At 40.5% G+C, this 25,696-nt stretch overlaps 1 protein-coding gene across 1 annotated transcript in view; it reads right to left on the reverse strand.

The window, feature by feature from the left end:
- The window catches only part of LOC121458092 (cytochrome b-c1 complex subunit 2, mitochondrial), a 29,275-nt gene extending 5,386 nt beyond the window's left edge, over positions 1-23,889 (reverse strand). Inside the window, exons 1-11 of the mRNA XM_041667218.1 lie at positions 23,733-23,889; positions 22,192-22,275; positions 21,947-22,096; positions 19,684-19,748; positions 17,776-17,832; positions 16,106-16,230; positions 11,648-11,745; positions 7,891-7,948; positions 6,312-6,407; positions 5,815-6,014; positions 26-106 (exon numbers count right to left, since the gene is read on the reverse strand). Coding sequence (XP_041523152.1) covers positions 26-106; positions 5,815-6,014; positions 6,312-6,407; positions 7,891-7,948; positions 11,648-11,745; positions 16,106-16,230; positions 17,776-17,832; positions 19,684-19,748; positions 21,947-22,096; positions 22,192-22,275; positions 23,733-23,765 — 1,047 coding nt within the window. The 5' untranslated portion in view covers positions 23,766-23,889. The remainder of the gene's footprint in view (positions 1-25; positions 107-5,814; positions 6,015-6,311; positions 6,408-7,890; positions 7,949-11,647; positions 11,746-16,105; positions 16,231-17,775; positions 17,833-19,683; positions 19,749-21,946; positions 22,097-22,191; positions 22,276-23,732) is intronic.
- Positions 23,890-25,696: the final 1,807 nt, after the last annotated feature.

The following is a 25,696-nucleotide window of genomic DNA, read 5'->3' on the forward strand; positions in this document are numbered from 1 at the left end:
CTGGGAGTTATCAGCTTGTACTTACATCACCAGCAGCTGCAGCTTGGGAAATAGTGTAGATTCCAAAGAGCCCAGAATCTGAGTAGTTGGCATTAAATGCAGAAACCTAAAATATAATGGAACTTTATAACATTTTTCCTGGTAGAAGAGATCACAATTTTCCCAATGTGGTTTGATAAAAACTTACACGTCTGTCTTATAAGCAAGACAAATAATAACTTACTCGATCTGGTGAGGGCTGACAAGTTCTACATAAATTACCCTTTTCAAAACTGCAAAGATTTACAAAGTTTTGTGTCACTTAAACCTTCCTAAAACAACTGCTCATCTTCCTCTTTTGGGCTACTCCAAGGTTCTCTTGATGACCAAGGGTGGTACAAACATAATTACAGCACACAGTATGGTCAAGGGACAAAGACTACAACGTGTGATAGACTTGATTTCTTTATTCTGCTGTTGGTACCAACAACTGTCTCACCTATTTACCTTACTTCTCCTATAAACAAAGGCAAAGGGTTAGATACAAATTTTGCCTAATGGCCATAGATTTCAAAATTTAAGTCAAAAGATATGTTACTCTGGGGGAGAGGGTATTCCTTCCACAGGAAATGAAAGGCTCTTGATTCATTTTGGGTTAAGAAAAATCAAGTTTAATCGAGGAAGACCTCCCTGAAAATCCTGGCTACAAACAAACAAACCTAAAAGAACTACAAGAAACTGCTCAAACATGTAACAACAACAACAAAAAAAAACATCTTTGACTGACTTGTGTACAATGACCAATCTATACTTGTACTAATACAGATATGTAGTTACTTTTAAAAGTTTATATATTTTCAGAGCAAAGGGACCAGACACCAATGAAAATGATGGCTTAGATGATCCAGCATCCAGAACAGCTTCCAGGCTGATGACTGAGATGATCTAGCTTCACAAAACACTACAGCCAAGACTTAACAATTTTCTTAAAATTTTTCAGGGTCCCCCAAAGATGACCAGCACCCCTTATCAGCAGAAAGTAGTCTAGAAAACTATGCCCATGTTCCCAAAATAATGGTTATAAATGTTTGTTTTCATTTAACAGAAGGTTGGTTATAAATTGGTACTGGTCACAGTCAGTCTCTCTAGAAGAAAGGGGAATATGATATAAAAATGATCAGAAAAAAGGGTAGATTACTGAATATACTTTAATCAAAAAACAAATGTTAATCTCAAAATACTCTACACTGATATGGATCTTGGTTTATTGATAGAAATTTAAAGTTAATTTTGTTATGTGTATTTCTACTCTTGTTCAAATTATTGTGCTTATACAGCTCAATTAAAAATGTAATGTATAATTAAGAAATGCAGATTTACAAAAATACAGTTAATTATCTATATAATAGTCAAACTTATAGTCATGTTAGGTTTTGTAGATACACAAAGATATATTTCAGATGGAAAGATAATCTTCAAACATTTCAAAGCTCTACAGAATATAACATTTAAAATGTTTTAATAACTTAGACAGTGAGACATGTCTGCTCCTGACAGCACCTATGTATTCCAGAAAAGACAATGGGCATCAAAGAAACTCTGTATGGAGTTTATTTTCCTTATGGAAAAAACTAGCCATGTGGGAAAGAAACTGCCCTTGCTTCAACTACTGATGGTTACTGTCCAAACTGGACCAGCAGGACACAAGAAAGGAGACTGCCAAGCTTTGCCAAGACAAGGTAGCACAGTCATTCAAATTTCCCCTGCTCCACAGAAGAATCTGTCAGCTATGCAAGGTCCATAAGCCAAAAATGGATGCCCCAATATTGTAGAGGAACCCTGCGTACTGTCCAGGCAGCCAGCTGTTTCTGTCATTTCTTACATTTTTAGAAGTCGCTTGCTTACACTTCCTGTTTACTCAAGTAATATTTCCCTTCTTAAGTCTTTGATGGGATTGAAGACTAGATGGTTAGTTATAGATCTCTCAAATCTTAGCTAAGGACTTATATTTTTTGTTTTTCAAGACAGGTTTTTGATGGAGGAAGGTCACTGGTTAATTAATAAAGAAACTGCTTGGCCCTGATAGGTTGGAACATAGGTGGGCGGAGTAAACAGAACAGAATGCTGGGAGGAAGAGGAAGTGAGCTCAGACGCCATGCTCTCCTCTCCCGGGCAGATGCGATGAAGCAAGCCGCCAGGTCAGACATGCTGAATCTTTCCCGGTAAGACTGGTGTGGCACAGATTACTAAATATGGGTTAGTCAAAATATGAGAATTAGCCCATAAGAGGCTAGAGCTAGTGGGCCAAGCAGTGTTTAAATGAATACAGTTTGTGTGTTGTTATTTTGGGGCATAAGCTAGCTAGGCGGCTGGGAGCTGGGTAGCAGGAACCTGCGCAGGCCTGCAGCTTCTACTACAGGTTTTCTCTATGTAACAGCCCTGGCTGTCCTGGAACTCACTTTGTAGATAAGGCTAGTCTCAAACTCACTGAGATCCAACTGCTTCTGCCTCCCAAGTGCTGGGATTAAAGGCTTGTGTGCTACCATCACTTGGCTAGCTAAGGACATATTAAGTACAAAACTTTAGATTCTTCAGGAGAGGACAGCTAATGGAGTAATCTGTATAAATTTGCCAATTAATAGTCTGGACATTGAATATTTCTTACTTAATAATAGCTCTTGTATGTAGTCTCATTTTTGTTTAGGTTATTATTACCTTTTTTCCCCTTCTGACAATACCCGACAATAATTCTTACTGCATATATTTTTATTATGTAAACCTTTTTCTCTTAATTAGACAAAAGGGGGAAAATGTTACAAGAATCCTGTCACTGGCCTGCTAGCCTATTTAATATCTCACCTAAGTTGTTAAGAAATAGACTTTTAGATTCTTTTTTGGGGGGGGGGGGATTTTTCGAGACAGGGTTTCTCTGTGGCTTTGGAGCCTGTCCTGGAACTAGCTCTGTAGACCAGGCTGGTCTCGAACATTCTTGAAACAGTTTTACTAACTCATGTCCCTGTGAATGCAGCCTGAAAAGCCCACATTTCAAACCTGTGTTCTAGATGATTCTTATGCACAATGAAGTTTGAAAACTATTGGTTTAGTCTATGTAAAGCATAAAAAAGAAATATACTTTAAGTTTAATTGTAATTCTAAAACAATCCTGGACACACTTCAAACTTCTGGCTCATTTCTAAACAAAAGTCCTAATCTGATGTTCTAACATAAGAACACCAGTAACATACATGGTGAAAACTGACACATCAAGAAAATAATGATGAACCAAGGGAAAGGAAACCTACAGGAGGTTAAATTTAAGGCAAAGGATTTCAAACTGTGTTCCAGGGAACCCAAAGCCTCCACACAGAAGATTCAAAGGGTTTCATAGTTAGTCTTCAAAATTTCTTTAAAAGCTAAAATGCTTGTTTTGTGCATAACTTGGAAATCATATACAAAAGGTTCCTACCACTCAAATGTTAAACAGAGGGGCAAAATCGTGAGCTGTCATATGACTGAGGACTTTACTGATGCACAGACCTACATGTTCTGTGCACTACACTAGAAACTGACCAACGTTCAGTCCTACCACCTGAAGTACATTTCTCTTGCTCTGTCCCTTTCCTTCTTTAGGAGAGGGTGTTATGCAGTCGGGGCTGGCCTCAGACTCGTTACCTATATGGGCCTGCCTGACTCCTCTTCCTACTGTCTCGACATCCTGTGTTTTAGGATCACAAATGTGCAACATCCTACTCAGCTAAAGGCCAAGGAGTTATAAATACTCGGCTGACATTTCACAATTTCTTTTTCTTTCTCACTTGAGGCAGGGTCTTAGTATGTAGTGTAGGCTAGCCTTGATCTCCTGATCCTCCTGCCTCACCTTCCAAGAGATTACAAGTGTATGCTACCTAATGCCTGGTTGATATTTCATACATTCCTGATGCAAATATCACATTATGAAAGCATTCTCCTGCCACGAAAATGTCAAAAGTTAACATAGCGTGATGGTACACACACCTGTTATCCTTCTATTTGGTAGGTAGAGGCAAGAATATTAGGTGGTCAAGGCATCTTCAGTTACATAGCAAGTTTTGAGATCAGTATGGGATACATGAGACCATGTCCTTCCTCCCCCCCCCCCAAAAAAAAAAAACCCCACCAAAATGTTATCATGAGCCTTCTGGTTTTTTTTTTAAACATTAAAAAAAAATTATTTATTATGTATACAGTGTTCTGTCTGCATGTATGCCTACACGCCAGAAGAGGGTGCCAGATCTTATTACTGATGGTTGTGAGCCACCATGTGGTTGCTGGGACCTCTGGGAGAGCAGCCAGTGCTCTTAACCGCTGAGCCATGTCTCCAGGCCACTTTAAAACATTTTTAAAAAAAATCATTTATTGCAGGGCGGTGGTGGTGCACACCTTTAATCCCAGCACTCGGGAGGCAGAGGCAGGCGGATCTCTGTGAGTTTGAGGTTAGCCTCGTCTACAAGAGCAAGTTCCAGGACAGGAACCAAAAAGCTACAGAGAAACCCTGTCTCGAAAAATCAAAAAAAAAAAATCATTTATTTATTCTTATCTTATGTACATTGATGTTTTTCCTACATGTATGCCTGTGTGAGGGTATTAGATCCCCTAGAATTGGAGTTACAGACAGCTGTGAACTGCCATGGAGGTGCTAGGAATTGAACCCAGGTCCTCTTAGTAGCCAGTGATCTTAACCACTGAGTAATCTCTCAGGCCCTGAGCCTTCTGTTCTTACTGTCTTCATTCTTGTAAATTTAATCTTAAGCTGGAGGGCTATGTCCGTAAACAATTCATTGTTTTTTCACCCCCCCCCCCCCCCACCTTGTTTGGAAAACAAAGATCAGCAAAACTGAGAAAGCAGTCTCAGGAACAGGAACAGAAAGGAACATAAGAATTAGAATCTAGGGAAATAAGGAAAATGAAGTCTTTCTTTTATAAGCATTTTTGTTCTTTATATAACTAATGTATTTGTATGTAACTGTGGTGTGGGAGAATTGTCTGTATTTTGTCAATTATGTTTTAAATAAATGCTGATTGGCCAGGCAGGAAGTATAGGCAGATCAACCAGACAGGAAGTAGAGACGGGGCGATGAGAACAGGAGTATTCTGGGAAGAAGGAAGCTCTTTCCCCAGTTCTGCACAGACCACCGAAGAAGCAAGATGTGAGCTACCCCGCTGAGAAAGGTACCGAGCCATGTGGCTAACATAGATAAGAATAATGGGTTGATATAAGTTATAAGAGCTAATAAGTAGCCTGAGCTAATAGGCCAATCAGTTTTATAACTTATGGAGATCTCTGTGTGATTTTCTCTGGGACTAAATGGCTGGCGGACTTGGTGGGACAAAAACCCCAACAAGCCCGGCCCTCATGTTACGTAACTGTACATATGTGCTTATGTGTAGAGGTTGGACAACAAAGTTGGGTATCATCTGCCAGACAATGACTACCTTGTTTTTTGAGACTAGGTCTCCTACTGGCCTGGAACTCATGTAGTAGGAAAGGCAGACTGACAATGGAGTCCCCAAGACCTACCTGTCTCTACCTCCCAGCACTAGGATTATAAGCATGTGCTACCACTTCAACCTTCATACATGGTTTCTGGGAATTGAATTTGGGTCTTCATGCTTGTGAAGTAAGCACTTTTTCCCTCCCTTTTGTTCTGCTGGAATACCAGGTTTGAGCCACCCAATCAAGCTTATAATTGTTCATTTTAAATTTTAAAATCAGACTATCATAATAGACAAACAAAATTATATCAAAGTAACATGTTTCTGAAAGCTAAAACAGAAATACTGACTGCTTGGACTCACATCAAAAGGCTGGTGACTTCCTTTGGCAACACTCTGGCTTAGGAGGCTGGTTGTATTGCTGCCCCTCTTGATATGTGGTCCAGCACCAAGAAGATGCTGAAGTACACTGAATGCATTTGCTTCTGTACTTCCAATGGCAGCACCTTCTGCTACAATAGCAGCATGGACCAGGTTGTCTCCATTTTGATCTCGAATTTCACCTGGGATCATATAATGAGGGAGGAGTAAGAAAAGTAGTTTTATTACATTGGTTTTATTTACCAGCATTCTCTATGACATAGTACTAATGAATTAAGATTAGGGTCTGTGCTTTGTCTGGTCTTTCCCACTCAAAGCATGTTTAACATAATACCTGAGTCATCTAGTGTTTTTGTTTTTTTTTTTTTGTACTGATATGGTTTGGTGATAACAATCAAGCCAATACTGCTCCAACATGCTATTTCTGTAGAGAAATGCCAATGGCATATGTTATTAAGTCTAGGAGAAAGAATACTTACCTCCACGGTATTTGGCTTTTGCACCAGCTAAACCAAGGCCACCCCTCATGTTGAGAAATTGTTCAGCAACCTGTTTTAGGACAGAATGACTCACACCTATTTCAATTGAAGCAAAAACAAAGAGTCAATATTTTTATAATTATAAAGCATATATTTTTCCTTGTTTTAAAATATGTAATCATTAAATGCAAATATAGGCCTCCAGACAGCTCAGCAGGCAAAGGCACTGCATTAGTTTTGAGACCAGAGCTGGATTCCTAGAACCCACCTAAGGGTGGACGGGAAGAATCAACTCTACAAAGATGTCTTTGACCTCTACCCACGTGGTGCTGGTGGCATGTATTCGGCTGCTAATTATATGTGCATACATATGGATTTATGTATGCATATTTATTATAATATATAATCATATAACATACATACTAATAAATTATTTTTTAAACCCAAAAGTTGATAAATACTATAGAAATAAATAACAAAGAAAGCATGAATTTTCTTGCCAAAATACCATTCTTCCTGGTAACAATTTACAATTTATTATTAACTATTATATTCATCTAGATGTTTTCCTGTATAGTTAATAGTATATGCTCATTGTCTTTCCCCTTTATTCTTTATTTTTCAAGATAGGGCTTCTCTGTAGCCGTTGCTGTCCTGAGACTCACACTGCAGTCCAGGCTGGCCTCAGAGATCCACCTGCCTTTAATTCAGTGCTAGCCACTGAATCTAAGGTATCAAATAAGATAAACACACGCTCTACCACTTACATACCAAAACCCTATTATAAAAGTGGTATTATCTCTTTAATGTTTCTAACTTGTCTTCCATAATTTGTATCTAAGTGGTTAGAAATGGCTATAAAATATTCCACTCTATGGATGGATCATTTATTTAATCAATACCATTCTAATTGACATTAATGTGTTTCTAATACCTGTTAGAATATTGTGCTTTATATCAAAGGACAACCAAGAATGAAAAGACAACCCATGCGATAGAAGGTATCTGCAAGCCACATTCTTGATAAGGGGCTATATAGTATCAGAGATAAAGAACCTTTAATAGATATATATAAAGAACGTTAATTTATACTTCAATAATTCTTTTTGTTTTCAAATGGACTCTTAATATGTACTCTAGTTGGGTCTGGAACTCACTATGTAGACAAAGATACCTCAAACTCAGAGAGATTTACCTGCTTCTGGAGCATCGTGTTAAAACATGAGCCACCATGCTCAGCATACCAATAATTGTTGACAGCATGTATTTCTCCAAATCCTAGGTAATACTGGGAAGTGTTAGCCTTTTAATTTTTGCCAATCTCAGATTAAAATTTTCTTAGTTATTAGTGACATTCTTTACTTATAAAAATTTACCTTTATCACAAATTTTGCAAATACTGTCAAGTCTATAAGGGAAGTAGCAAAATTCATTTGTTTCCCAAACAACTAGCAAAACCCTATTTATACTGTCCTTTTAAGAGTTTCAAAATGTTCAATCCCATGCATATGCCATACAGTTTAAGGGTTTGCTTTTGGGAAACAAACTTTCATACATGTGAAGGCAATTTCAGACTTACCAAGTCCAACCAAAGCCATTCTTGCACTTGTGAAGTGGTTCTGAACAAAGTAATGTAACTGAGGAAGTAAAGAAGAGTGATTAGGTCATATTAATAAAAGCGCAAAAGCTACAAATGTACAGTGCAGCACGGCAGGAAACACGTTCCCACTATGAATATAGGCATAGTGGACTATGGAGGACTAGGTATTGTTCTTCTCACTGTGACTTTATCCCTAAAAACGACAGCTTAGAAGAACAAGACCTTCATTGTACTTATGCTCTACAACTCAGTGAAAACTCTAATAAAGGCACTGATTTTAAACAGAATAGAAGGTTTAAGAATTGTATCTCAATTAAAACTAAATGAATGCTGGGAAAAAGTGATTAGAGCAATTGCCATACAAGTGTCAAAAACAAAAGTCTGGATCCCAGAATCCATGTAAGAGCCAGGTGGCATGATGGCCTGCCTGTAATTCCAGCCATGGGAGGCAGAGACAGGCAATCCCAGAGTTCTCAGTGTGGTTAAGAGAGCCTGCCGCAACATATAAAGTGGAAGAGAGATGGCAGATGATTCCTGACGTCAGTCTTGAACTTTCATATGTATATCTCTATATACATACAAAACATGCACACACATACAGACATCACACCACAGATACAAAAATGGAACATAAAAAATGAGTGAAAACATATTAAAAGTATACACTGGCTTGAAATCAAGAATGAGACAAAATTCACGCCCTTAGTATTATAATATAGCATTAAACAGCACATTTAATTTACTGTATCTTTACACTCAAAAATCAACTGAAGTTGGATGCAGCGGCACACACCTCTGTGGTCCTGGCATGTAAGGGGCCAAGGCAGAGGACCGAGTCTGAGGTCAGTCTAGGTTATTATACAGAGAAGCAAACCCAACTACTTATTCATCTAACTACTACACATGGTTGTCAAAAATCAGTGAGATTTGGGAATGTTGTTTATATGACTACCTTAGGCTAAGTAAAGAGCAGGACTAGCCAGCATCTATTCTATTAGGAGTAATACTACCCCCAAGGGGTTGAAGATTTGTTTTGCAGCCAGGAAAATCCCCTTATTTTATGGGAAACATGTGCTCCACTTTCTAAGCAGAGACACACTGTTCTGCACTGCAGAGACATAGTATCTCCTGCAGGGCTTTGGAGTGCCTGAAAGGGGCACTGACGAGAGACACTGGGCCCACATGCACCAATTTGTCAAGAAGCTGTGATCTAAGAATGGTAAACACCTGTGAGGTCACCTTAGATGGCCAAACTATTATCTTTCTATGGATGTTTTTCTATTGAATGGCTAAAGTATATTATGCTAATTTCCTTAGCCTTTCCTTAGCCTAAGAATACATTAAAACAAAAACAAAAAAAGCCCAAATATTAATGACCTTTGAAATCATCAAGTTTATCATAGTTAATATCCTAGTATTTGTCTATGAATAGAGTTCATTGTTTTAAATGCCACTTTTTGTCTATCCAAATTAATAAACTGCCTTTATTTAAAATATGCTATGGAATGTTCACATATTATTTCCTTTTAAAAAATTAATTGCATTAATTATTGGGGTGTATATGAGTACAGGTATGCCTGTGTCATGGCGAATGTATAGAGGCCAAAAAATAAATCTGAGGAGTTGGTTCTCTTCTTTCATGGTGGGATGTGGGATCAAACTAAGGTCACTGGATTTGTGTGGGAAGAGCTTTTAATTGCTAGTCACCTCACCAGCCCTAGCTAAATTTCTCAATGTATAAACAATGTGCCATTCTACAACAGGGAGCTTATGGAACTAATCTCCTAACGCTGGATATTAATTTGTTTCTAATTTTTACCATTATATAGTAAAGCTGACTAGACATTCGTGAGGGCAGTGTTCTCCTGTGAAACAAACACTATAGCTACCCATGACATTTCTTCACAAAAGGGAATCTGAGTTCTGAAAAAAATTTATTCAAAACTCATTAGAAGCTATTATATGAAAAGAGTTGCTAATTCTAATCCTATGATATGAATTATGGTTTCTCCCTTAGACAAGTCTTCACTCGGTATCTCAGAGTAGCTCCAGGTAATTCTCCCAACTCAGCAATCCAAGTGTTGGGATTACAGATTTGCTTTTTACAAATTAGTTTTTTAATAAGTGCTACAAAATGACATTTCAGATTACAGATTGGCAGGTCAAACGAGAAGGAACTATACAGTTTTCTAATTACCACCTAGAAATGAGAAAAAAAATCTCAATGCTTGAGTCAATACTTAGAAGGCACTAATCATTCTAAAATTCTCTCTCTTTTGTATATACTGCAAACATACATGTAAGTTACAGGCAGAGGAAAACCCAGTGAAATCAGTTTTCTCTTTTGACCTTTACATGGCTCCTGGAGATCAAACTTAGGTCACCAAGCTTGTGTGACAAGTGCCTTTACCCATTAACTCAGCTCTCCAGGCTTCCAAATTTTCTTCTATACTTACAGTATGTGCACCTGTGCACCAAATACATGCATGATGCTATAGAAGCCAGTAAAGGGCACTGGATCCCCTGGAGTTATAGACAGGCATGAGCTACCATGTGGTTGCTGGGAATTAAACCTGAGTCTTTTGGAAGAGTAGCCAGTGCTCTTAATCTCTGAGTCGGCTCTCCAGCTCCAATAGCCAATGTTTCTTACTTTGAAACAAAGTTCTAAGGCATAGGTTTTTCTGTGATTTGTGATGAATCTGGCCTGCTGACACAGGGAAGCTAGTATACTAGAAAAGGTAAATAAACAATGCTGGGCTAGAGAATAGGAAATACGAAAGAGGGGTTCATTTCATACATATCATCAGAGGCACCAAATATTTACAACCATGAAGTAATTTACTATGATACTTAACCATTAAATTATTTTAAAAATGCAATATCCGTATACACAGAAAAATTTATAAAAGAAAATACATCAGGTATTAACAATGAGTGCCTTTAGGCATCTAAGATAGTTTTTGGGTGTAAGTCTTTATTCTTGGTGTTTCCTCTGCTTAGAATTGTCTTCTCCCAGCACACGTGTGTGTGTGTGTAGTATACGCACATGTACAGAGACCAGAGGAAGAGATCAGATGTCCTGTTCTAGCATTCACTGTCTTATTCCTTAGAAACAGGGTGCACGGTGTTGCACTGAATCTGGAGCTAGGTCGGCAGCTAGCCCTGGTGATTTTCCTGTCTCCACTTTACAACATTGGGGTTTCAGGTATACACAGTCACTCCTGGCTTTTTACATGAGTGTTCGGATCCAAACTCAGGTCCTCATGTCTATGTAGCAAAAGCTCTTACACACTGAGCGACCTCTAGACCCATTGAGACAATTGTCCTTCATTTTGTTTGTTTTAGATTTTCATTTTATGATTCCTTTGGCCATAAAACCTTTTTAGTTCTCCCTCTCTCTCTCTCTCTCTCTCTCTCTCTCTCTCTCTCTCTCTCACACACACACACACACACACGAAAAAAAGCAGAATTTCTTTCTTTTCTCGGTTTTCCAAGACAGGGTCTTTGTGTAGCTGTGGCTGTCCTGGATCTCGCTCCGTAGACCAGGCTGGCCTTCAACTCAGAGATCCACCTGCCTCTGCCTTCTCAGTGCTGAGATTAAAAGTATGAACCACCACTGCCTGGATATATTTCTTAAAATTAGGAGGTAAAACAAACATCCTGAAATAGAAAGTTTAATATAACACGGTCTGGTGTCTAGGAGTCGGCAATTATAAAATGCAGTTCCTTCACTTACCTCCTCTGGTGTAATTTTTCCCATCCTATAGTCAGGACAATACAAGGGATTAGCCAAGGTATTCTTGTAGGCAGCATCATGCAACTTCTCAATGACTCCTGAAAGACAGAAGCAACGGCCCTCAAATGTATGGATGACTACGATATTTTTAAAAGTCAGCAATAAGTCTACACAGATTTGAGATTCAAATTTTCAGATTTGAAATTTGTTACTACACAACCTCTAGTAATTTTTAAAGCGGTGCCTGTAAAATGCACAGAAAAAAAAAAGGACAGAGCAAGCAGTTGTTTCTAAGATAAGTAAAACTCATCTAATTACTTACTTCCAGATTCCCTTCCTGGGTAATGAGGAAGTTTCTAGGACACATGGAGCCATGAATGTGGCAAACTTAGGTTAATCACTAGTTTTGGGGAGTCAAGAGCTACCATTGATCTGGACTTACTCTTTACTGGTGCCCCGGCACTGCTGTCCCCACCTTCTGGCTTCTGTGCCTTCTCTGGAACTATATTTCCTACATCAATTCATTATTTGGGTACACCTTCAGATGCCAGGCACTGTGCTAGTTACCAGAAACCTAAAGACGAATCAGGTATAATGGCCAATCTCAAAATCTTGAGGGGGAAAATTATAAAATTGTTATGAGAAAAAATGTTAGTAGGAAGTGTGCTGCTGGGCACATAAAAGAACAGCAGGAAATAGAAAAGATGAAAGAAAGAAAATCTGGGAAGTCTTCTATGATGATTAATTCCTGGGTGAATAATATGTGAATAGCACAAGATGCAGAGGAAACAGAGAAAATTTGGGGATGGGGGAAGTCTGACACTAAAATTGGTTTACTAAAATGCGGACTGGTCAGTAGCCAGGCAGGAACTATAGGCAGGACAACCAAACTGGGTTGATTTGGGATGCTAGGAAAAGGAAGGGCAGAGTCAGAGAGACGCCAGTAGACACAGAGAAAGCAGGATGTATAAAAAATGAGGTCACAAGCCATGAGCCACATGGCAGAGGGTAGATAAGAAATACAGGTTAAGGTGTAAGAGCTAGCTAGTAACAAGCCTGAGCTACTGACCACACATTTACAATTAAGTTTTTGTGTGGTTATTTGGGAATGCTGCTAGGACAGGAAAAAAATCTGTCTACAAATGGCACCCAAACATTTGGCAACTACATCCACATAAGGCTTGAGAGAGCTTGGGAAAGGGTTCTAGACACAATGATATGGACCCAAGAGCAACTTCCTAGTCTCATGTCTCTGAGGTACAGGGAAGCCGAGGTATAGGGACTTGTTCCCTGGCTGCTGCCTGCAGACTTCAGCTGCTAGCACCCCATGACCTAAGCTGAGTGGCAGGTTCCCACTCTCTCACACTGGCCATTGTACAGAAAAGCGTCTTTTGGCAACTGCCTGCAGGAGGGAGTCAGCTGCAAACCGCCATGCACTGCTGCCATGCGCCAAGCTAAGCAATGCTCATAGCTAACATAGCAGTTTAAGATTTGCTTCATGCGAGCAAAAACAAAACAAAACATAGATACTTGGTAAAACAGATGCAGACAGAAAAACAAAACAAAACAACAACAAAAACCAACCAACCAACCAAACAAACCCCAATTCTAAATAGGTTACAGTGTGTTTAAAAATATACATGGGCTCGGGAGAGAGAAGACAAAGACAATATACATAGATTAAAAAATATAGTTTTAAAATAATAAAGCACTTAAAAGAGAGCAAAGTAACATAAAAGAAACAAGTCATGTAAAGATGAAAAGTACGCAGTGTCTGGATCCTATATGTCATTGTGTTGTCTTTAAGTTTTTTGGTTGCTAAGAGATACTGGACTAAAAAAGGTACTAGATTAAACCAACCTATATATTTTAAAAGTGTCTTGACTTCAAAATGGAAGTCAAAAGTTATATTACTTTGGGGAAGAGTCTATAGCTTTATTTCCAGAGGAAACAACAGGCTGTGGATTTATTCAAGGTTAAAGATGATCAGGTTTGATCAAGGAAGACCCCCTGAAATCCTGGCTATAAACGTAAAGAAATAAACCTAAAAAAACAAAACCCCCATAAAATATATAACGTATATTTTACCTGCTCAAATATAAAGCAAAAAACAAATCATCTTTTGTTGATATATGTACAGTCTATACTTGTATGTATGTACACTACCATTAAAAGTTTATATGTTTTCAGAACAAGGGACCAGATACTAATAAAAACCGATGGCCCAAATGATTCAACATCTAGGTTAGTTTCATGGCTGCTGACTGGGATGATCTAGCCTCTCAGAATACTACAGTTAAGACTTAACCATTATCCCAATTTTTCTCAGGGTCCAAAGACTACCAGTGCCCCCAAACAACAGGAAGTAGTCTAGAGAAAGACTCCCACATTCCCAACAGATGGTTTGCAGATTTTTTTTTAATCACTTAAGGGGGACTGGTTACAAGTTGTTATTGATAATGGAAAAAAACAAAATCAAAAAACTAAACAGGAGATTAGATCTCGGGGATCTCATTCTGAAAAGAAAAGGGTATTTCTACCTCAAACAAAATTCTAAACATCCAAATAAGGTTCCAGTTTTTTTAAGAAGATAACATTGGATTCCACCCAGGGAATGGTTTGCCTACAGAATATTTTGGTCTAGGGTGTGAGTGTGACTTGTTTTGTTCTAGCAACAGAATGTTTAACTGTGGCTGTAGGCTGCGACCTTCAACTGGTCTGTTCATTTCCTTGTATCACATTAATGTAGTTTTTTTTTTTTTTTTTTTTATCTCACTCCTACCTCTTCGGGTCAGGGTATTTTAAGCAATTGGAAACTAAACATGGGCAATTTCAGTATTCACTGGAATTCCCTCTTGGTACTAGTCTGTTTTCTGTTTTTATTATAAATGTGTCTTCATACTCTTTATATTTCTAATCCCCATGCTCCTACACTGGCAAGTGGTATTTTTGTCGAGGCTGCTCCCTGACAAAGCGGGGTGGGGATATAGAAATGATAGGATAAAAGGGCAGATCATTGAATCTACTTTTAAACCAAGGACAAAACAAAACAAAAACAAAAAACTACTTGTCTTAAATATTTCACATTAGTATGGATCTTGATATAGTGATACAAATTTAAAGTTAATTTTGTTATACTGTGTTTATTTCTACTCTTGTTTGAGGTATTGTGCTTAGGCAACTTATTTAAAAATATATAATTAAGAAATACAAATAAATAGTCATATATAATAGTCAAACTTACAGTCATATTAGGTATATTTTCAAGGTCATACACAGGTATGTTTAGATAGATAGATGGTCTTCATAAACTTCAAAGACCTACAGAATATGGCATTTAATATGTTTAATAACCTAAAGCTTTTCATGACAGCGAGATATCTTTGTTCTTGGCAGCATCAATTTACTTCAGAGAAGATAACAGACATTGAAGAAACTCCACATGGAGCTTTCATTTCCCTCCTTAGGGCAAAGACTAGCCATCTGAGCAAAAAGTTACCCTTGCCTCAACTGCTGACAATATGTTGTCCAAACTGTATAAGCAGGTCACAAAGAAAAGAGACGGCCAAACTTTGCCAAGACAGGATAGGGAAGTTCTTCAAAATTTCCTGCTTCAGAGAAAAGTCTGTCAGATATTCTAGGTCTGTAGGCCAAAAATAGATGCGGAAATGTTGCAGAGTAACGTAGGGTGATTGTTTAGGAGCTAGATGTCCCTATCATTAGGCAACATTTCACCCTTCTGAGGTCTATGACGGAGTGGAAGACTAGATAGTCATAGTTATAGTTTTCCTTAGTTACAATAAAAAATAAACTAGGTACAAAACTTTAACATCACAAAGATAAAATAGATAATGGAAATTTTTTTCTAATTTTGCCAAATACAAAGATTCTATAATCAAACATTACAAATATCAACACAAAAAGTTATTTTAAGAATTATGGAGACTGTTTATTTTTTTATTGTCAAAAATTTTCATACATTATATTTTAAAAGTTCATGTTTTTCCACCCAACTTTCTGTTCTTCTCCTTCCCTCTTTAAATTCAAATAAAACCCAAGAGACACACATACCACTTCTATAAAAACAGAAATTAAAATAAGAAAAAGATCAATAAGACAAAAAATGTGAGGTATACTTTGGAAGGATCCTCCAAGGACAAGTTACGTGACAACAGCAATATGTATCAGTAAATAACAACAGTAGAAGCAGTAAAAGAAACTGCTGCTGCGTTTGTTCTCAGCAAAACAACAAAAATATAACACAATCAGGGAACAGGGAGAGCACGCAGGATTCTACTGGAGAAAACAATACAAATGTTTAATAATAACAAAACAAACAAGACTCTAAAATAATGGAACATATTTTGGAGATATTTTCAGGCCCGTATAGAATTTTCTTCACAAATACATCTTTTCAAAACCTAGAAGTAATAAAATGGGATTGGCAAAAGTACTTACGAGTCTGTGAATTCTGAAAGGCAACAGCTTTGTCAATCTTTAGCTGAGACCGAAGGTCAGCTACTTCCCAACGGCGAAATTCTGGTGCTGTGGTAACATTGAGCAGAAACTCCATCAGGATTTCACTACAGAAAATAAGTGAAGAGGTACAGGTCAAAAATTTATGCCTGTGTATGACACTTAACCCGATATCTGGTGGGTGGAGGCTGGAGGACTTTGTCTCCAGGCTAGCCTGAGCTATGAAGTAATACTCTGTCCTGGAAGATCAAGGCCTTGGGTGGGAGCTCGGGGACAGAATGCTTGCTGGGCATGCCCAGTGCTCCAGGGCAGTGGTTAACAGCCTTCCTAATGCTGCCACCTTTAATGCAGTGGTGACTCCCAGCCATGAAACTATTTTTGCTGCTACTTCTTAGCTATAATTTTGCTATTGTTTTGAACCATAATGTAAATAAATATCTGTCCAATGGTCTTAGGTGACCCCTGTGAAATGGTTGACCCCCCAAATGGGTCATGACCCATGGGTTGAGAACCACTGCCCTAGATGATCTCCAGGACCACAACAAAATGTGAAGACAACATTTAAGATAATAAACTGTAATCTTATTTGTGGCTAGGAGCCTAATCAATCCCAGGTTTGTGAATAATATTCTAGAATCAAAGTCTAAGGTCACAGTGACAAAGTCAACTAAATAGTAGTTTAGTCTTTGTTTTATTTTTTAAGTTAAATACAAAAATAATAGGTTTCATCATGGCATTTTTAATACATTTTTATTGATCCGCACCCTCATCCTCTGTTCTATTTCTCTGCCCCTCTCCACTTGTACTTTTCCAGACTGTGGCTTCCTTTCTCCTTTCATGCCACACATGTTTTACTGTCCTCCTTGCCTTTTAACATCTTGTGGTTCCCTTTCCAGTGTCACGAACTGCATCCACACACACAAATAAACATTAGAAGCTAGGACCTGCTGAGAGAATATGGTATTTGTCTGTGTCTAGGTCACCTTGTTTAATACAAGTTTGGCACTTTTAAAAAATTAATTACATTTTGTTTCCACTTATTTTATATACTGACCACTTTCCCCTCCCTTCTCTGCTCCTGCTCTCTTTTCTTGCCTCCAATCTACCTCCCTCCCCATCCACTCCTCCTCCATCTCTGTTCAGAAAGGGGCATCAGTAAAGCATGGGGCAGCAAGTTGAGGCAGGACCAAGCTCGCCCCTTGCATCAAGGTTGGGCAAGACAACCCAGCACGGGTAATAGGTTCCCAAAAGCCAGTTCAAGTACCAGGGACAGGTCCTGATCTCATTGCTAGGAGCCCTACCAACAGACCAAGTTTGGTATTTTCTAAAGAAGCAGATGTTATGTCTATACACATCTGTGTATAGGTTTATAAATTTGAGTCTAGGTACCTATGGAGGTCAAAAGAGGGCATTGGAGTCCCTTGTGCTGCAGTTACAACCAGTTGTGAGTCTCCAGATGTGGGTGTTAGGAACAAATTTAGGTTCTCTGCAAGAGCAGTTATTCAAACTTAACCACTAAACTATCTCTCTGGTTCATAAACCTTTTTCCAAATGATTTTTTTTATTAATAATAGGTTTCATTATGACTCACACATTGCATGTACCTCTAGTATTCCCATAAAGCAGACGCTCTAATACACGCAAGTACTTACATATCATTTCGCATGCCTTCTACAGTGTAAGCCATGGTTTCCCTTGTTGCAGTCACACTGAATTGAAAATAAGTAGCAGTAAATAATCTGAGTCAGAAAATAGCTCTTCTTAAATATTCTATGCTAAAGCACCCAATTCTTCGCACTACTGTGAAAATGATATTCAACTAAAATTTTAAAGTAATTTTTAAAAATTGGCAAATAAATCCACCTTAAAAAGTAATCAAGTTTTGACATATGCTGCAAATGAATGAACCTTAAGGACCTTATATTAAGTAAGTTACTAATGGATATATCTTAAATAATCTATTCATATGAAGAACAAATGACAGCAAAATGTAAAGCTAACCCTCCAACAAAAAAGGCAGTCAAAATCAAAGAAAATATGATGGTGGCCAAGGATGAAGGGAAAAGGAAGTCAGTTTATTGGACGAAGTTCCCGCTAAGGACAATAATGAAGTTCCAGAGGTGGAAAGTGGTAATGATTCTCAAATGCTACTTACTGCCATGGGACCGCATATACATTTAAAGCGGCAAGTTTATGTCCCACACACTTTACAATGAAAAACAAAAGGGAAATATTCAAGACGCCCTTAACTTCGATAACAATCCTCTTATTCTCCCTAATTCTAGTATTTCATCTTTAAAACTCTTTATGTAGATATACAGATTTATATATATATATATAAATATATATATTTATATATATTATATATATTTATATATATACTATAGGACAGTTAGGAAGTGAATTAAATCTGTCCTATAGTTAGGAAGTGAACCATTAGTTCTTTGTTCAAAAAAGATCATTCCATTTTTATGTGTTTATGTGCCATGTAAGTGCAGGTGCCTACGGAGGCATGATGCTAGTGTGAGACCCCTGACGCTGCTGTCCAGGTCCCCTGGAGGAGCAATATGCGTCCTATTTCTAGCCCCGCACTACCAGTTCTTCATAGTTCTATCATGGCTACCACTCTTTTTTTTTTTGATTTTTCGAGACGGTTTCTCCGTAGCTTTTTGGTTCCTGTCCTGGAACTAGCTCTTGTAGACCAGGCTGGCCTCCAACTCACAGAGATCCGCCTGCCTCTGCCTCCCGAGTGCTGGGATTAAAGGCGTGCGCCACCACCACCCGGCTATGGCTACCATTCTTTACCCATTTTCTTGAGCTGGACTTTCAGTTTCTTGTCTTTAGAAGACAGCACAGGTGTGGTATCACAGCACCATACTGCTGATACTGTTTCCGGTTTCCTCTTGGGGTATAGACATTTTTTACCTTTGTTCCCTTTCCTTTTAGTTTTTTTTTCCTTTTCTCCCTGATTTATGATTTTTCCTTTTCCAATCAGATGTTTTTGCATATTGCATATACTATAAACATCTACTCCCAATCAGTCACATATCTACCATATGCACAGGCATGCTTCACATTTTTGATGACAACTCAACAACTTTCCCTGTCTGTTTAAGAGATCTTCAGCCCCTTTGTTAACAAAGAGAAGTTACCCTACAAGTGGATATTTCTGCGTCTCCCACCCCCTTTGAGACAGGGACTCACTGTGTAGTCCTGGCTTTCTGTAAGCCTGGATCTTACAGAGACTAATCTCATCTGTCTCTGCCTTCCAAATGCTGCTGTAAAGACATAAGCCACTGTGTTCAGCTCCCTCCACAACAGAGCCTCTATTTTCAATTATGTGTATAAGTATGTGTCTGTGAAGGGTTATGTGCACATGAATGTAACTGACTGTAGTGGCCAGATGGTGTTGGAGCCCTGGAACTGGAGTTATAGTAGCTGTGAGCTGTCTGATGTGAGTGCTGGAAACAAAACTGGGGTCCTCTGCAAGAACAATGTACCTTTTAAACTCCTGAGCCACCACTCCAGCCCTGGCTATTTCTTGTTATTATTTAACAAACCTTAAGTTACCACCAACTGCTTCAATTCCACGGGTTATCTTGAAAGATGAAGCTCCTTTGGTAGTCTTGAAAAAAAAAGGATGCTTTTCTTAATAGTTGTTCAATGCCAGGTCTGCCATATATTACACTACATCACAATTGATGGTCTTAACTGTTATTAACAGATCCCAAAAGAATTTTACTAAGTAGGTCCTAACTAGCAGGTACTTTTTAATAAGAGTTATGAGATTCAACAAAGCACACTGACTGCAGTACACATACATGTGTATTTTTGTTTTGTATTTCTGAGACAAAGTCTCCTTACACAGTTCAGGTTGTTCTATAACTTTTAAGTAGGTCTGGCTTATCTCAAACTCTAGAATGGACTTTACTCAGTTTCCCTAAGTACCACAGTTACAAACCACATGCCACCAGATCCGGCTTAGATTTTAATATAAAATACAATTGTGTAAAAATTTCATTAGCAAATACAAGCTTACTAGATTTGGAGATTGGTGAGACTTTATGGGTGTAGCTTCTGACATTCCTAGGAGACACAATCTCACAGAAAACTCCCTGATCCTTTCTGTCTCTTACAGTCTTTCCGAAGCTTCTTCTACAATACTTCCTTAGCCTTAGGTGCAGGGGTGTTTGGTAATGTATTCAACAAGAGTGACTCTAACTACATGTCAAAGAGGGGAAAAGTCTAAAGAAAGAGCTACCGGCTGAAGAAGGTTGGGAGTGGAGCAGGTGCTCTTCCCCATACATAGAGCATACCAACTGGATATCTAGTGACACACGGTCAGCCTTCAAAACATGCATATAATGTACAGACTGAGCAGATCATATTTAAGAATACACATGCATGTAGTAACAATATAATAAAATAAATATAATATAATATAATAAAAGAGGCCATGAATTTGAAGGAGATCAGTGAGGGTACATGGGAAAGTTTGGAGATAGGAAAGGGAAGAGAGAAATATTACAATTTCAAGGGGAAGAGGATAGGGAGGCTTTATTTTTTAAACTTTTGTCACGTTCTATAGAAAAATTGTTTTCCCCTACTGATTTCTTACATTTCAATACCAGCATCCAACTGAATAATAACAATTATTGTCTGTGGCCAATATCCTGTGGTTTTACATGTTATCAGATGGGATTTTACAGGGTTGAACAGCAGCCCTGTTCATGTCCACTCAGAATCTGGATATGTGACTTTATTAGAACACGGTCATCGTAAACGAATCAATCCTGGATTAGCAGAAATGCTAAGCCCATTATGATGGGTGATCTCATAAGAGGACATCTGGACACAAGGACAGACAGAAGGTTGGATAAGTGACAAGACAGGTGGGTACTGGAGTGACGCAGACCGGAAGTTAGAAAGCGGCAAGGAAGGACTCTTCCCTATGGAAGCATGGACCTGCTAATGCCGTGACTTACTATAACACCGTGACTTTAATGCCTAAACCTTAAAACTGTAAGAGGATAAAATCACTTTACATTAAGACAACCAGTCTGTGTAAATAAGACACAACAGCTCAAGGAAACAAATACAGGGCACTGCTTTCAGGCTTCTGATGCTGTTTTATCAAAAGAAGGTTTGGTGTAGCTCAGGCTAGTCTCAAACTCGTGATCCTCCTGTCTCCATCTCCCTAGTGGATTACAGGAGTTAATCTCGATGCCTGGGTTGCTTTTAGGTATGTTTACAAGCCAGAGAAAATAGTGGCATGTTTTTTGTTGCTCTCTGCCTTAGTTCCTTGAGACAAGGTCTTCTCTCAGTGAACCTGAAACTAGCTTTTTTGTCCTGGCTGGTAGACAACAACCTCAAAGGGTCTGCCTATCTCTGCTGGGGGAATAGGGATGCATGGCTATGACTGGTTCAAATGTTTTTTTCTTTTTTGATTTGTTTTGAGAAAGGGTTTCTCTGTGTAGACTGGGTATCCTAGAACTAGCTCTGTAGATGAGGCTGTCCTCAAACTCAGACCTGCCTGCCTCTGCCTCCTGAGCACTAGGACTAAAGGCGTGCGGCATTGAACTCAGACCTGCCTGCCTCTGCCTCCTTAGCACTAGGACTAAAGGCGTGCGGCATTGAACTCAGACCTGCCTGCCTCTGCCTCCTTAGCACTAGGACTAAAGGCGTGCGGCATTGAACTCAGCCTCTAATACTCACCCAGCAAGGGCTTTCCTAAGTCATCTCCTCATCCCTTTGTTTTTTAAATTCCCTACAGGTCCAAGATTACACACCATTTCCAAACAACAAGGTATTAAAGATACTTACCAAACTAGATGCAAGACGTAGTAAATGAGTTGTTCCTAAGTTGTTGGAGTCCTCATATCTACTTCCTGCTTTAATGAATAAGCCAATTCTTGATAGAGGAGCATAGTTTTCCAGAGAAGCAATCACCAAACCATTAGGTAACTTGGTAAACTGTAGTTAAGATGGAACAGAGATATGAGCAATGCCTGTCTTTTACTAAGAGTTAAGTAAAGCAGATGTGCTCCCCAGTAAGCAGTGAGACTCACCTCAAGATCCTCAGGCTGCAGAGCCACTCCTCCAGGGGCGGCTGAAGTTTTGACCTTCGGGGCAACTTTGAGGGAATAAAATCTCTAAAAACAACAAAGACAGGTTATGTATTGGTCTCACAAGAACAGTCCTTTACATGTAAAAGCGCTCCATTAGCAATGCCACACAACACAGTGGTCTCATCTTCATGGGAAGAACCACCACTTTCACTGAAGTTCCACAAGTATTTCATTAGTAAGTTCATTAGCCATTCAGTCTACCCAAGTCAATTTCCCCCCCTGTATATAGCATTTCTTTTCCTCCATTATTTTTTTAAAAAATGAGCTCTTTGTCATCATCAATTCAATTTTCTGGATAAGGTGTATGTATGGTTTTCGGCTGTGATTTCCCAAGACATTACTTCACAATATCCAAGTACAGCAGCCTACATATGGATAATCCACAGTTCCATTACCAAGGAAGATGTAGGTGCTTCCGGATAGTGACATTTTAAAATTCTGCACTTTTTTTTTGGGGGGGGGGGTTCCTTTCAGGAAAGACTTCTCCTCCCAATTGTCATATAATTTCTGTTTTGTTTAAATAACACATGTCAATTTATCCCCATGGAAAGAAAGACGTCCTGCCCTCAAAGGACTGTTAGCAATTGGTTGGTCTAGGCACAAAGAACACAACTATAGCCTAAATGTGTACAATTCTACAATACATTTATGTAAGTACAAAGAACAAGGAAACACCATTCCCAGGCGTGGACTTTTGTATCACTGTCTAGGTCTCTCAACACAGACACTACTGGCATTTTGGCATTGGTAAGTCTATGCTGTACAGGTTGCTGGTGTACAGTTAGATGTTTAGCAACACCTCTGACCTCTAGATGCCAGGAGCACCCTCCCAAAGGAATGTTAGACCAACAAGCTCCACATGTAACCCGCTAAGCAGGGGCAAGTTAGCCCTTGCTGAAATTTAAATGACCCCGTTTTCATCTCTCGATAGCCGCTTGTTTCAGTGATTAACGTCCTGGCACAGGAGGTACTTAGTGCCCCCTCTCCGAGTGACAACTACATAATTTCGGGTTAGGAAGGAGCCTTGAGGAACGATAAGAGACCGAGAATATAGCGTGTTACGAATACCGGGACTCAGCAGCGTCAGGATGGACGGACGCATCGGTGTTTCTGACACTTGCATCGGGGAAACTGATGCTCCAGGACAAACTCGGGAGCAGAGGCCGCAGCTGGGAAAGCAGAGGGCTGGGAGTCGTCGGCCTCCGCCCTACCTGCTTCTCGAGTGACCTTCAGGAGTCTCCCGAGTGCCGCTTTGGCGCCTCTCTCAAGGCCACCCTTCTCTGCGGCTTTCCCGCGTTAGCTCTCTCCAGCTCACAGGACCCGCTGAGCTTCCTTCCCCCGGCCTCAGCCCGCAGACTGCCCGCTTCTCCGCCGGGTTCATCTGAAGGGCAGACCCAGGCCCGAGCAGCACACCTCGCCCCCAGCCCCCGAATGGCCGACAAGCCTCCCCCGCCCTGCCCCACGAGCGTCTTCGTGCTCACCGAGAAGGACCCGGCCCGGCTGAGGAACTTCATGGCTCAAGTGTGTGCCCTTTCCCACGGTCACCGCCGCCGGGAGCGAAGAAAGATGGTGGCGGAGGATCGAGTTTCCCGGCGTGCCCTGCGAGCTTGCCCACGCCCCCTTGGCCGTGCGACTCTCTGCGCACACGGTGCTCCACTGCTCCTGGAGGCGGGACGGGTCCAGCTCCTGTCGGTGATAGGCTAGCGGGCTCCTAGGCCTGCGCGTTGCGGGGAGCGACGCTTTCTGTCTTCTTTTTCCTGCAACGACGTGCAGCCCTACGACGTCTGCAACCAGCACGGTCACCAGAGCCGTGCTGGACTCTCGTCCCGGACCTGACCGTGAGACCCGGCCTGCTCGTGAACTCGGCAGCACCTCCTGTTCCCTGGAGGTCCACCTTCGCCACCTTCACTGTTGTCCTCGGCGACCTGTGAACTCGGTCGTCGCCAGCGAGTGCTCCAGCTCGTGGAATTTGCGTCCCAGGCTGGGTACCCACGCAGAAAAAGAAATCCCGTGATAGAAAGGAAGGGAGGGAGGGAAGGAGGGAGAGAGACAGAGACCGAGAGAGACAGAGACTCGTACTATGCTACTTGCGTGATTGGGAAAGGGACGGTACCGTGTGTGTGAATAGTCTCCTACAACTCTACTTGTTTGATTGGGAAAGGAACAGAACCAGCTGTGTGCGTGTGAGTGTGTGTGTATGAGTGCATAGTCTGCTTGCGTGATTAGGAAAGAAATAGTACCAGGTATGTGTGTATGAATAGTCTCCTACCATGCTACTTGCGTGATTGGGATACGAGCAGTAACAGGCGTCAGTAACTATGGGAGTTTGTAACAGTATTTTGTGTGTGTGTGTGTATGGGTGTATGTATGTGTATGAATAGTCTCCTACCACGTTACTTGTGTGATTGGGATACGAGCAGTACCAGGTGTCAGTAACTATGGGAGTTTGTTAGAAATACATAATCTCCGGTTTCCAGATCGGACCCGAATCTATTTTTACAAGAGTCAGAAGTAATTTACATGCACATTAAAGCTTCAGAAAGGCTGGTAGTGTGGGGCAGGACAAGATAACAGGCAAACATGCCTCTTTCGCTGGTGACTGAATTGTTCCGTGACAACTGTTTGACCAAAGTCATGTAGACCATGCAGCCATGGCTCTGCAGGGCCAGTCCCTTCACTTATTCCAGCACCTCATAGATGGAGTGGGTGTTGGGGTGTGCCAGCTCAAAACCCTGGGTGTGTACCTGGGGGTCTGTTGAATTGGTCAGTCTGGGCCACTGGAACCACCCCCCTCAGGTAAAGGGAGGACCAGCTCTCCCACACCCAAGGTAAGGGGCGGGGCCATCTTTCCCAAGTGTGGACAGGGTCTGCTCTCCTGTGGGCTTGGGGTGGGGGAGCTCTCCCTGGGCCCATGAAGAGCTGAACCAGCTCAGTGAGGCCCTTGTATTTCAGCTCATGGTTCAACACATGGTTTGCACAGGCCACTTTGGTAACATGGACAACAGAAACAGACATCAACACAGACTCCAGCTATAGCAGGACCATGGACCCAGACTTGGCCATCAGCAACATCTTGGGCCTGGATGTCACCATGGCCCCTGGTGGCAGCATGGGCTCTCAGTTGGCATGGGCCCAGCAGCACCATGGTCCCCAGGCTCCAACATGGTCCCTGGTGGTGGTAGAGACCCCAAGCATTCACACGGCCAGTCACATGGCCCCTGATGGCAGCATAGACTCTGGCTGTGGTAGGACCATGGACCCAGACATGGCCCCTGGCCACAGTTCAGCCTGGATGTCAGCTTGGCCCTAGTGGCAGTGCAGGTTACCCCTTCCTGCATGGCAGCAGATCCTTGGGCACAGACATGTCATCAGGTGTCAGCCCAGACCCCAGGCATCTGCACTGCCTTTGGTGGTAGCCTGAGCCACAGACCTCAACACAGACCCT

Source organism: Microtus oregoni, unplaced genomic scaffold, assembly GCF_018167655.1.
Source record: "Microtus oregoni isolate MIOR12 unplaced genomic scaffold, Mior012 000016F_ref0000370, whole genome shotgun sequence".
Taxonomy (NCBI): Eukaryota; Metazoa; Chordata; class Mammalia; order Rodentia; family Cricetidae; genus Microtus; species Microtus oregoni.